The 13,786-nt window shown below is 47.9% G+C and overlaps 1 protein-coding gene across 2 annotated transcripts in view; it reads left to right on the top strand.

The window, feature by feature from the left end:
- PCSK2 (proprotein convertase subtilisin/kexin type 2) overlaps positions 1-13,786 on the top strand; it is a 211,065-nt gene extending 197,279 nt beyond the window's left edge. For both annotated transcript variants that reach the window (XM_061208708.1, XM_061208707.1), the window contains 2 exons: positions 6,804-7,031; positions 13,300-13,786. In XM_061208708.1, the coding sequence (XP_061064691.1) occupies positions 6,804-7,031; positions 13,300-13,786 (715 nt within the window). The remainder of the gene's footprint in view (positions 1-6,803; positions 7,032-13,299) is intronic.

Raw genomic sequence — 13,786 nt, 5'->3', positions numbered from 1 at the left:
GCAAAAGTCACTTTTCCAGGCCTATATGCCTACAGAGTGACCCCTTACATACATCAAAGTAATGGAGCAGGCTGCTGGAACTTTAAACAGATTCATGGGCTCTGCACCAATTATTCTCCATTCTTTAGCACACTTGCAGATTTCCTTACAGAAAAGAATGCAATCACCACTTAGGCACACTTTGTTTTGGAGCAATGGTCATGAATTGAGTGCTCTCTATCGCCATAAAGAGGGAAAAAATGATACCTGGCAGTAGGTGGTTTAAGCCCATCTTGGGAGCCAGTCCTCAAAAATTCCTCAGGACACCAATCACCTGAGTTGGAAACACACCCTGAGATTAGAGTTTGATGCAAGCGATTTATTAAGAGAGGGCTCCCGGCAGAGACCACTGGGGAGGAGAGGAAGCAGGTTAGGGGTGCGGACGAAGCCGAGCAAGGATGCGATTTCAGAAGTTCTGGCCTCAGCCTGAGCCCAGGGAGAGCTCTGGAGGGTAAATTATGCCTCAGAGTTTGTTCCACATCAAGGCAAGGGAGCTGGGCTGCCATATTCTTGTGCTGTTCGGCCGTTGGCTAAGAGCCCCACCTGGGAAAGTAAACTCCAAGGCTTCTCTGTGGGCCAAGAGGCTCCAACAGCCAGGAGCTGAAACCACTGCTCAGCATGAAATAGCCCCAGGAGAGAGCCCAGAGGGCGGAAGAGGGAAAGACTCTCCAGGAACACTTCCTACAGCTCATCTCTCTTTATCTTCGGATGAGGCAGCTGGGAGTCCTTGGTGACATATGTGGCAGCAGTCGAGGCTGTTTCCCACCCAGAGGTCCAATAAGAAAGCTTTTCCAAAGCAACTTGAATACAGTAAACAAATTATCCTGTCTAAATGCATTCCCATCGGGACCATGGAAGAGGGAGAATGACCACCCCCATGGCTCCAGGGGACAAAGGGAAACCACGCCTCTGTCCTGACCAGTCATCACCTTGTTGTTTAATCTCATAAAATGGTTTTCTGCCAAATGCTTGAAAATGCCTTCTTGAGCTGTCGGGAACATTGCTCACATTTCCCAGTGAGACCAATATTAGAGAAATTCCGGAGAATTTCTTTAGTGGGGAGTTACTGCTGCCTTCAGATATTTGGGGTTCTCTCCATGACCCCAGGCTTTCTGGGTGGTTCAAGAGGGCTGAGCTGGGTTTGAGGGGTAGATGTCAAAAGAGGCAAACTTGTGACCCAGGAGAACCATCCATAGTAAAGCAGCCCATGTACTGAACTAGAACAGTGTTTCCAAAACTGACCTTCCAAGGGATGGATTTTTTCATGTGAGCTCTATCAAAGTCTACTAGATGCAGAGAAAAGTGCGCAAATATTAGGTACAGCTCAAAGACTTCTTGTAAATTAACAGATCCATGTAACCAGCACCCAAATCAGGAAACAGACCACTACCTAAGTCTCAGTGTGTGCTCTTTGGTTCAAGATTATGTCTGAGAGATTCCTGCATGATGCTGTGTGTGCTTATAGGTTGTTCATACTTGTTGTTGAATAGTACTCCATTGTATAAGTGGATATTTGGGTTGTTTCCACACTGGGGCTATTGTGAGTAGCATTGCTGTGAGCATTCTTGTACATGTCTTTTGGTGAAGATGTGGACGCATTTCTGTTTGATGTATATTAGGGAGTCAAAAAGCTGGCTCATGGGTTATACATAGGTGCAGGTCTAGCAGTTTTCCAGAGTTGGTGCACTTGCTGACACTCCCTCCAGCAGTGTTTGAGAGTTACAGCTGTTCCACATCCTTGCCAACATTTGCTATTATCTGTCTTCTACACTTTAGCCATTCTTGTGGGTATTCCATGGAATTGCACTGTAGTTTTAATTTTTATTTCCCTGATAACTAGTGAAGTTGAGCACTGGGGAGTTTTGAAAATGATAGATTCCCAAGACTCAGCCAAAAGTCACTGAATCACATCCTTAGGGATGAATGGCCCAGGAATCCATCTTTTCAACGCCTTTTTCAGGGACTACAAGAGCAGCCAGCCCAGTGCTGGTCTGTGGCCTGGAGTGTGTGGCATCCAGAAGTATGGCAAGGGCTCTATGAACCTAGCACTCAGGTGCCATTTGCGGAATATGAACATCGGACCCTGCCTCTGACTAGGTGCCCGTATTAGACTGAAAACAGGGAATCCAAAAACAACAGCTAAATTGAGACAGGAGTTTATTTTTCTTTTCTTTTCTTTTTTTTTTAATAGCATAATAACAATATATTTAAAATAGAATATTAATTTAATTTAATAAGTTTCTTATGAAGGAGTTTATTTTTCTGTCATGCAGAAGATAATACAGAGGTGAGGAGCCCGGGCAAGTGGAGGGTGGCCACCGAGAATCAGGGACTCTGTCTCTAGATTTCTGTTCTTCTACACCTTCGTGTTATCTAGATGCCACGGGAGCTCCAGCCATCATGTTTACATGTCAGGCAGGAAGAGGGGAAAAGCAAAGGGAAAAAAGAAATCCACCAGCTGAGTGATCCCTGTTTAAAAGTTTTTTGAAAAATCATCCAGAGACTTATTTCTTATTGGCCAGAACTGTCACATGGCCACCCCAGACTGCAAGGGAGGATGGGAAATGTAGTTTTGTAGCTGTTCTCTCCTTAAATTCACTTTGCTGTCTTGGTTATCAGGAGGAAAATGTGAATTGGGGTCCAGAGAATTTGATACCATAAATAGAAGAACTCTGAAAAACAATGGTCTTTCAGGGGTAATCCTCACAAATAGGGAACTCAAAAAAAAAAAAAGAAAAAAAAGGTCACTATTTTGCACCAGTGGGAAGTTAGTACACCAACCGCAAGTGCAGGGCTCTGTAGGAGATACGGTTCTATGGATTATTCATAGGCAAAAACTCACTTGCCAGGACCAGCTTTAGAGGCTGAGGAAGCAGCCCATCCTGAGGTCTCCCTGGTGCAAGATTCCTCTTCCAGCCATGTGGGGCCAGTCTCTCCCTGGGCTTCACACTGGTTTTTCCAAGATCCCACACTCTCTTGCTCAAGACGGCTGCCACCTTGGCCAGACCCTGAGTGACCTCTCTCCTTGGAGCTCTGGCCTGTCCTCACATCTTATCTAGAAGCCTTGGGTTTGGCTTTGACCTCCAGGGACGTTCTCTCTGAACCGAGAGGCAGATGGCCCATCCCAAGTGGCCTAGGACCAGTCTGCTGACAGCTGAACGTTTACCCCGGAACATCACAGGGTCCTATGAGCGATTGGACCCAGCCAATAGGTGCCCTGCCAACTGCACAGATGTCACCATTTTCACTGATAGTTCAGCAGGGCTTCCTCGCACATGGCCTTGTTACAGCTCCCGGCTCGTTCCTCGTGGTCACTTGTTCATGGGCCAGGTTCCTGCAGCATCCGCTGACTAGTGTGGTCCTGCTTTCCAGTCCCATGTCTTGATTCCTTCTCCCTGATGATGTTTCTGGAGATCAGATCACGGGTCTCTCTGTCCTTCCTGTCTGTCACTAAGATAAAGTCCCTACGTTCTACTGTGTCATCCTCTCCGCCTCTGTTCCTGGCTCTACCTCCCTGACTCACGCAGGGCTCCCAACCTCCTGTGCTGATACGTGCCTTCTCCCGCCTCTAGATCCTTCCTTCCAGAACCTTCTCTCCCTAGGAACTCCCCTTCCCTGTGTTTACTCAGTCACTCCCACTCGTCCCTTTGACCTTAGCTAAAAATACCGCTTCCTGAGAGACCCTTGCTGACCGCCTGGACCAGAGTTTCTCAAATCTGCCGCTGATCAGAATCCCTGGAGTGCTTGCTAAGAACAGATACCCAAGCCCACGCCAGGTCCACAGACTCAGAGTCTCCAGAAGCTGCAGTTTTAACAAGCACTCCCAGTGCCGCCAGGAAGTTAGGAACCACCCCCACCCCCGCCCCAAGCAGGTTTGCTCGAGCCTTTGGCAGATGCTTGGACAGGCCCATGGGATCAGCATCTCTGGGTCCTGTCTGACTTCGTCATTGTGTTCACGTTGGTTCACATGTGCAGACAAGGTTGTGAACCGCCATCTCAGACCCGTGTTCTCAAACCCCGTGTGCAGAAGCATCACCTGCGCTCTGTGTTGAGTGCACATCCTCAGGCCCACAGCCTCCAGGAGGCCGATTCCAGAGACCTGAGGTTGAGGCCAAGAATCCACATCTGTCACGAGTCCCCATCAGGTTCTGATGCAGGACCGCAGTCTGTGAGACTCCCTGGCTGGGATAACTCAGGGTTCCACTGTTGGCTCCCCTGGCATGACAGCCCCCCCACCTTTTAAAATATTGAGTTGTCTGTCTGTCCCCCGGGCTGTAGGCTCTGAGAGGGCAGGGACCTTCCTACGACCTGCCCGGAACTAGTGCGGAGCCTGGACACGATACCTTTCCATATATCTGTCTTACTTTCCCAGCTATTATATAAAATATTTGAGAAAATGTCATGTTCCTTGTCCTGTAGCACTGAACACAGTGACTTTTATATTGTAGATATTCTGTAAATTTATTTTTTATTATTTAATAGGTATCACCTACAATCCTTGAGCTGCTATGGTAGGATTAAAGCCTAAAGCACGTTGATGAAATAATTATTTTACACAATAGTATCTTCGATCAATTCAGAAGTTGCTCAGAATGGGGAAATAAGAGGGACTCTGTTTTACTTTCCAGACATAAACAAATGGTGGTTCAAATGGTGTCACAAATTCAGTGACATTGGAGTATGGAGCACGCTCTGATTTATTTTAGAAGTAGAACATCCTTGTTCTAACACATTCTTTCTCTCTTATGGACCCGATGAGAATAAATCCGCGGAGAAACGTCTAGTGGGGTTAGAAGCATGGCTCATTTTTGCAGCAGAACCCCTAGCAAAGATGAGAGATGCTCCACCTGCCAGCCAGCCCTTGGATCACCTTGAGGTCACCAGATCCTCGTTTATCGACACTTTTGAGTTAAATGAATTCAGAATCCTATTCCAGCAAAACACTCAGCTTTCAGCCATAATCAACTTCAGGAAATTTCACACTGTTCACCTAATCCATATGTCCAGGGGACCATATGTCCAAGATATGTTCTTGAATTTCTCAAATAAGCATTGACCTTCCTTGAAACTTTCTCTTTAAAAGCTGAAGGTCTTCCTGGACTTCCCTCTGCTCAATATTATGTACAAACCTAAATGGGAAAAGAACTTGAAGGTCTGCATTTCAAGAACATATGAATCACTATCATCTTTTGACTCTGTTTTGAAACTTTGAACCAATGAATGCTGCCTGTGTTGAGATTTTATCAAATGAGTGATGGTGTTCTTTGAATCATTTGATTCTAAGGAGAACCGTAGTGCAGGGTTTTCCAACTTTTGTGACCGTGACTCTCAGTGAGAAATTAATTTTGCATTGCAACCCAAACACATACCACAATACCACACACGAGTGTGTGCAAACACACACACACGCACACACACAGAGTTTCCCATATTACGTGCACACTGTTATTCTTTTCTGTTCTATTCCACTTGTGATAGCCCCATCCATTAAATCTCTGGTTCTCAACCTCAGCTGTCTACTGGAATGACCTGGGAAGTGTTAACAATCTCCAAAGCCTGGGTCCCACTCCCAGAGATTCTGATTTAAATAGTCTGAGATGTGGCCTGAGCAGTGGGGTTTTAAATGTCCCCACCAGACAGTTTTACTGTGCAGCCAAGATACATAGCCTGTGCAATCAGTTGACCTCCCAGCCCACAAACGGGTCATGACTTACACTTTGAAAAGCACAGACATTGACACTAATGTCAATAGCACAGACTATTAGACATTAATTTCCAAAGACAAGTCTGCAAGCAAACTTGTCTATTTGCTGAACGAAGAGTGTGCCGAGGGCTGTCCTGGGCACTGGGAGAAAAATATGCTGAAGCTGTTGTCTCTGCCCTTGAAGAACTGACAGCTTCATGTCCCCACATGGAACACTCCTGTGTAGCCAACACCCAGATCAAGAAACAGAACTCTGTCAGCACCCAGCAGCCCCCTGTGTCCCTTACAGGCACTGCCACCCCAAGACCAACCACTAACCTGGCTTCTGACAGCACAGATTCATTGTACCTCTTTTTATACTTTAAACAAATGGAACCATACAGTATGTTCTCCTCTGTGTCTGGCTTCTTTGGGTCAGAATTCTTATTGTGAGATTCACACAATTGTGAGATCCCTGTTATTCTGAGTAGCTATAGTTCATTCTCATTGCAGTGCAGTGTTCCACCTCCTATAAACACACCTCAATTGGTTTATTCACTTTACTGTGGATGGGCATTTGAGGACTTCATAATTTAGGCCTATGAACATTCCAAAACGTATATGTCTGGTGAATACATACACACATTTTTGTTGGATACATACCTAAAAATGGAACTTCTGGGCCATAGCTTAAGCACATGGGCAACATTTGAAGATAGAGCCAAACCATTTTCCAAAGTGTTTGCAATAACTTACACTTCCATCACCAAAGTACCCAGTTGCTCCACATCTTTGTCAACACTTGGTATTGTCAGTCTTTTTCATTTTAGCCATTCCAGTGTGTGTTAGATATCGCAATTGAAATGTATTTAAGTAAGAAAGGCAAGATATTTTTAATTGACATATATCTATACCTATATTCTCAGTAGTGCATGGAAATCCTCCCTTGACTTGTGGGTTCATAGATGTTTCAACATCTTAACAGGGGTCTATGTCCTACCTTAGTCATTGTGTCTCTCTCCCTCTCTCTCCCCCCTCTTCCCCTGCCCTTGCTCTCAAACACTCTGCCTCCGGTACCCAGCCTGGGTCTGACCTGGAGAGACATGCAGCATCTGACCGTGCTCACTTCCAAACGGAACCAGCTTCATGACGAGGTCCATCAGTGGCGGAGGAACGGGGTCGGCTTGGAGTTTAATCACCTCTTTGGCTACGGGGTGCTTGACGCAGGCGCCATGGTGAAAATGGCCAAAGACTGGAAAACTGTGCCTGAGAGGTTCCACTGTGTGGGAGGCTCCGTGCAGGACCCTGAGTAAGTGGGGGCAGCAGTTCTACTGCTGTTTGTGGAAAATACCCAGAGATGGCACCACTGCACTGGTGACCATAACAGATTCCCTCTCTGCGTCATCCCGAGATGCACTGGATTTGATTCAGGGACAACCAGCTTCCAGGCAGAGCTGCAGTGTTGCACAACTCCAAAGTATCCAGTCTACAAAGCCCTGGGGCCTGGAACTTCTTTCCCTTATTGCAAAGAGGGAGAGATTTACAAAGAGGGATTGCCAAGGGGAAGACTTACAGCGTCTGTGCCTTTGCGGATGCTGGGCCACAGCAGGTGGGGACCATGGGCAGTGTGACCAGAGCAGGATGTACAGTTAGTTGCATCCTGGCTACATTCGAGATTAACAGGAAGGTGGCACGGTTGCAGTATTTAGCGGAACAGGCACTGGGGCCTGCTTAGTCGAGGTTCACCTTGATATCAGACCTTGTTCTCCGCAATTGCCCTGGACAAGCACGATGGGTCTCTGTTGATCCTCACGCTCTGTGCTTCTGTGGGGCGGAGGCGGGAGGGAGATGCGGAACGTATGCCGAGATGAATGACCGTTTCTCTCCCAATTCCGAGTGCACTGAACATTCTGTCATAATCCAGGTACAGGCTGGAATTTGGAGCCAGAGGCAACACTGGAAATAGGCTGTCTGATGCCTCATTTTAGTTAAGGAATCTGAGGCCCTGAGATGTGACCGTCCCAATGGCTCACAACTAACTGGGAACTTATCCAATGTCAGCAGCATTATTTTTTTTTAATCTGGAAAAGTCTTTTATTATATTTCAGTTGATTCACTAGGTTAAATTTATTTCGCAATATCTATAGATGTTCTTGTCTATGTAGAAAACATATTTCTTACAGGTTTTTATGCAAATCCGTTGAGAATTTACCTTCCCCAAATGACCTTCTGTTAGTTGAGACAATTTTATTCCAAACAAAATACACATGTACACATATACTGTGACAGCAATTTTAAAAATTTAAAGTATAGAGGAATTTCTTGGTTGGTGTGTGAAAATACGTATGTCAACGCCCCACCCCACAGAGGTTCTGATTTCTAAGGTTTGGGGTAAGGTCCAGAAGACTGAGATTTGTGGGTCGTCTCAGCAGCATTATTTTAATGAAAGGAAACTCGAGAACTATTTCAGCACTAACTCAGCTGGGCTCCAGGAGGACAGGGACCTAGTCTGTCTCGTTTGCTGGTGTGTCCTCAGGGCCTAGAACAGCGCCTGGAACTTAGTAGTCATGGGATCAATATTTGTGGAATGAATGAATGAATGAACATTTAGCCAGTATCACCTGGGCACAAGAAGATGTCTACACGGTGGCAATAGGACAACCAGACCAGCCAGGGAGATTCAGGGGCAGGGAGCAGGCAGCCTTGTTGGAAGGGCTCTGTGTCCCCTCGTCCATCCACACCTGAATTGTTCTCAGATGCAGGTGAGTGAGGTCTGGGACAGATGTGCTCATGGAAGAACTCAGAGGCTGGGCAGGGGGTCCTGAGGGCAATGCCCAGGCCAGCTTATGCCTCTGGCAGAGGAAGCCCTATCACCAGGAATCCAACTTCTCAGGGGCTGGGACGGAGGGGTCCGCAGGCTTGACAGCTGCCACTTTCTATGCAGGGCTGCACAGAAACGGCCTCCGAGCAGGTGAGTGGCAACCGTCAGGGTTATGAGTTTCCTCAGCACTCATCTTCCCAGAGAAGCAGTCAATTCGAAAAGCAATTTTCTAAAGGGACTTTATCAGGAGAGTCTGTAAAGGATGCTTGACTAAAATAAAAGGGAAAAATAGAACTGGCTGTGAGCATCTGTGCTGGACCAGCCAAGGGCCGTGAGCAGAGGAAGCCCAGGCCGCCCCATCGGCCAGCGTGTCCCCAGAGCACGCTGTCAGGCACAGGCCACTTCCACCCTCCCCTGTTCACTCAGCTCCTTGAAGACTGTGGCGAACTCTGGATTTTAAGTGAATTTGGAGATCAACGTTAAAACCTGATCTGAATGCCTGAAGCAGCATAGTAGAGAGAGCAGAGGGTGTACTCGGCCACACCATGCTGGCCGGGTGGCTGTGGACTGGTCACTTCTGAGCTGCAGTGTCTTCTGTGTGGGTTAATGCCCACCTGACACTGTGACATGGGGAAGAGCAAACATCGAGTGACCCCTGTTGAGTGTTCTTCAGTGACTACCACATGGCAGGTGTTTTAGATACTCGGGAAAGGGCAGCTGCCATTGTTACTATTATTATTCTAGCAAAACAACTACAGCTTCGTAACTGTATTTATCATACGGCTGAGGATTGAGAACCCAAAGGGCATTCCAAGGGCCCCCTGGGAAGCAACGCCTATTTCTAGGCACAAAGTCACTGGGCCCTCATTTTGCACCAACACGCAGTAACACAAAGATATAAGCCATGTTTGTCTTTATAGGACTTGAGCACCAGGCTTCTGTGCTTGTTTCTGAAAGCGCAGAGAGTAGCTCACACCTTCTGATGGGTGCCGCATTTTCAGCAGCGAGTGTGTTCCCGAACGTGGCTGTGTGGCTAGATCAGGGTCTCTGAAGAGCCTCTTTGGTTCCTCAAACAACCACCTCCTACTGCAACCTTCTGATAAACTGACTTTTCCTGAACACCTGTCCCTGTTCTTTTAAAATAAGAATGAGTTGTATTCCTTTTCTTCTAAAAGCAATATATGGCACTGGAGGAAAGTCAGAACATTCAAAGCAGCAAGAAGAGGGTAAGAAACGTCCACGAGAGCTGCTCCCCAGCTCTCCCGACCGCTGCCAGGTCGCCTGTGAGAGGGGGTGGTGTTCTCTTTTCTCTACCAAGCTTGCTGCCTCTGGAATTCACAATTCAAGTCAATTTCAAAGTGACGTAACATTCCAAGAAGAGTGCAGTTGAATGTCCTCTCCCCAGGGCCCCACGCCCTCAGCGGGCAGGTGGGGATGGGAGTTTGGGGAGCCGGCAAGTCCCCCAGGTGCTAAACAAGCCAGACTCCCGGGGGCCCAGGGGTCCCTGGAGGGGCCTCCGATCCTGGCACACACCCCAACCCCAAGGCTTCTAGGACAATTTGTGAATCCTAACAGGTGTGTGTGCTTGTTCCCACGCCAACCTGCCCAGGTGGATGGCAAAATTCCAATTATTTTCTCAACAATTAGATCTGTGCTATACAAAACAGAAGCAACTAGCCACGTGTGGCTATTTAGTGAAATTAAATAAATTTAAATTGATCACTAAAATTAAATTTAATTAATTAAAAATTCAGTTCCTCACTCATACTTGTCACATTTCGAGTGCCCAAAAGCCACATGTGGCCAGTGGCTACTGTATTAGCACAGATACAGAACATTTTCGTCCTTGCAGGAATTGGTAGTGCTGTTGGCCAGCACTGGTCTAGACATTTGTAAATGTACAACGTATATGAGTGTGTGTCTATATTTATCTTCACAGCAACTCTTCAAGGTAGGAAGTCATATCCCCATTGTACAGGTAAGGAAAATGAGCTCAGAAAGTTCAAATTCCTTACCCACAACTGGACCTTTAGTCTACCCATGTAGCTTTCTGCCCAGGGGCTGGAGCCCATGTGATCATTAATCATTTATCAGCTCACCTGTTATGTTTCTGACCCTGTTCTGAGTAAGTAGCATCTTCTTTGAGAGGTCCAGGTAGTGGCTTGCCATACTCACACCTCCAAAGCTGGCCTAATGCCTGCTTTCCACCAAATTGGATGATTTCCCCAGAGCCTGGTGCTGGGGACCCCCCACCCCTGCATCATCAATGGATCTCCGTGGCCAGAGTCCACGCAGAGCACACACGGTCCATGAGACTGTTTATGTGTATATTTTTAAGTTCCTTGGGAGAGTATTGCCTTTATCAATGAGCTGCAGGGGAGCTCCAGCAAGCCCTCCCAGGTTCATTGCCTTGGTTCCAAGGGCAACGTAGAACCAAGGCTTGGCTCTGAGCTGGGTGTATGACCAGCATCTTTTTGTAGATGTATTCTACAAGATGTGTGTTTAAAAATACACACCATGGGCTTCCCTGGTGGTGCAGTGGTTAAGAATCTGCCTGCCAATGCAGGGGACACGGGTTCGAGCCCTGGCCTGGGAAGATCCCACATGCCGCGGAGCAACAAAGCCCGTGAGACACAACTACTGAGCCTGCGCTCTAGAGCCCGTGAGCGACAACTACCAAAGCCCACGTGCCTAGAGCCCGTGCTCCGCAACAAGAGAAGCCACCACAATGAGAAACCCACGCACCTCAACGAAGAGTAGCCCCCGCTCACCGCAGCTAGAGAAAGCCCACATGCAGCAACGAAGACCCAACACAGCCAAAACTAAATAAATAAAATAAATAAAAATTTAAAAAAAATACACACCATTTTATGCTCCAAAATAAAAGCCATGTCCAGGGAGGATATTAACAAAGACAAAGTGCCAGAGAAAGGGAGCTAGTATCATGGTCCAGGCACTGTGCCCAGTGTTTTCCTACATGGTCTTATTTAAACCCACCCACAATGACAATGAGACTTAAAGTATTTGAAAAATTTTCTCAAGCTCTCCTGACCGCTAAGCATAGAAGCAGAATTCTAACCCAAATAGGTTTATTCCTGAAGTCTGGAGTCCTTCCATTATACCATGCACTCCTCAAATGTAGTTTCCTGTATTATGTTTCTAGTGCAAGAACCTCTGAGCATCTCACCTCCAAAGGAGGCCACTTCCAGAAAGGAGATCGGTTATATGGAAAGACAGCTGAGGAATCTTAGACTGACCGTCCGTGGGGCTCCAACTCTATGACCGAAGAGACCCCCAAATTCCCCTGATCTGTCACAGGACTGTTCTTCACTAGGATTAATTAACCCAATTTCAGCTTTTTTATGATAGTGATAACAATCACATTAGCAATAATTTCTCCTTATCAAGGTAGTGAGTACTTTAAAAGAAAGGTATATGAGCTCCTGTCTCAGTCTGGGTTGTCCCAAAAGTAGACCCTGATGGGACTTGGGTACTGACAATTTTTTGAGAGATGATCTCAGGAAACAAGTGAGGAGGTGCCGCTGTAGGCGGGGAAGAGGAAGCAATCCAATAAAGATGCATTGATGCTCCATTGACCGGCATCTTGCCACCCTGGGCAACGCTGAGTTGTCCCCACCGGGAACAAGGAAGCCAGGTGTATGTACTCACCACCTTCCATCAGTCGCTGGTAGGGGTCTTTCCCTGTGGGCTTAAATCCCTGACACTTTGGGGCCAGCCTGCACGCAGGCTGAGGACGCTCCCAGGAGGCAGGGAAAGGCTCCAGGAGAGAAGCTGGGAGTAGCTGATACCCGTGGTGTATGCAGTCAGGGTCCACAGTAGCCTCAGCTGCAGGCAAACCCAGCAGTGATTTAGGAGAAGCGAGAACGGTGTCCACAGCATCTGCTGCCTGCCCCGTCCACACACAGTCGGTTCCGAGAGTGTGGGTGACTTGCTCAGGCTCACTCAGCAAGTGTAAGAGTTAACCCTGGATTTCGTTCCTCTTTATGGCTGAGTAATATTCCATTGTATATATGTGCCACATCTTTATCCATTCCTCCGATGATCTTATTTGTAAAGCAGAAATAGAGACACAGACAGAGAGAACAAATGTATGGACACCAATAGGGAAGGAAGAGGGTGGGAGGAATTGGCAGATTGGGATTGACACATATACACTATTGATACTATGTATAAGATAGGTAACTAATGCGAACCTACTGTATAGTTCTTTTTTTTTAATATAAATTTATTTATTTATTTATTTTTGGCTGCCTTGGGTCTTCGTTGCTGTGCGCAGGCTTTCTCTAGTTGCAGCGAGTGGGGGCTACTCTTCATTGCGGTGCGTGGGCTTCTCATTGTGGTGGCTTCTCTTGTTGTGGAGCACAGGCTCTAGGCGCAAGGGCTTCCACAGTTGTGGCACGTGGGCTTAGCAGTTGTGGCTCGTGGGCTCTAGAGCACAGGCTCACTAGTTGTGGCGCACGGGCTTAGTTGCTCCGTGGCATGTGGGATCTTCCCGGACCAGGGCTCGAACCCGTGTCTCCTGCATTTGCAGGCGGATTCTTAACCACTGCGCCACCAAGGAAGTCCCTACTGTATAGTTCTAAATTTTAATTTTCTAATAAAGTTTTCAGCTACCTTAAAAAAAAAAAAAAAGAATTCACCCCAGGGCCCCTGCTCTCCCCGCTCCCCGGAGCTGCCTCCAGAGCCCCTGGGAGAGTGTGCCCAGCCCTCACGGTCTCCTCCCCTCTGCCCTCAGGAAAATACCGCCCACCGGCAAGCTGGTGCTGACGCTCACCACCGCCGCCTGCGAGGGGAAGGAGAACTTCGTCCGCTACCTGGAGCACGTGCAAGCTGTCGTCACGGTCAACGCGACCAGGCGAGGGGACCTGAACATCAACATGACGTCCCCCATGGGCACCAAGTCCATCCTGCTGAGCCGGCGGCCACGGGACGACGACGCCAAGGTGGGCTTCGACAAGTGGCCTTTCATGACCACCCACACCTGGGGGGAAGACGCCCGGGGGACCTGGACCCTGGAGCTGGGCTTCGTGGGGAGCGCGCCCCAGAAGGGGGTGCTGAAGGAGTGGACGCTGATGCTGCACGGCACGCAGAGCGCCCCGTACATCGACCAGGTGGTGAGGGATTACCAGTCCAAGCTGGCCATGTCCAAGAAGGAGGAGCTGGAGGACGAGCTGGACGAAGCGGTGGAGAGAAGCCTGAAGAGCATCCTGGGCGAGAACTAG

This window comes from Eubalaena glacialis, chromosome 13 (assembly GCF_028564815.1).
Source record: "Eubalaena glacialis isolate mEubGla1 chromosome 13, mEubGla1.1.hap2.+ XY, whole genome shotgun sequence".
Taxonomy (NCBI): domain Eukaryota; kingdom Metazoa; phylum Chordata; class Mammalia; order Artiodactyla; family Balaenidae; genus Eubalaena; species Eubalaena glacialis.
This window is presented reverse-complemented; position numbering and strand designations above follow the sequence as displayed.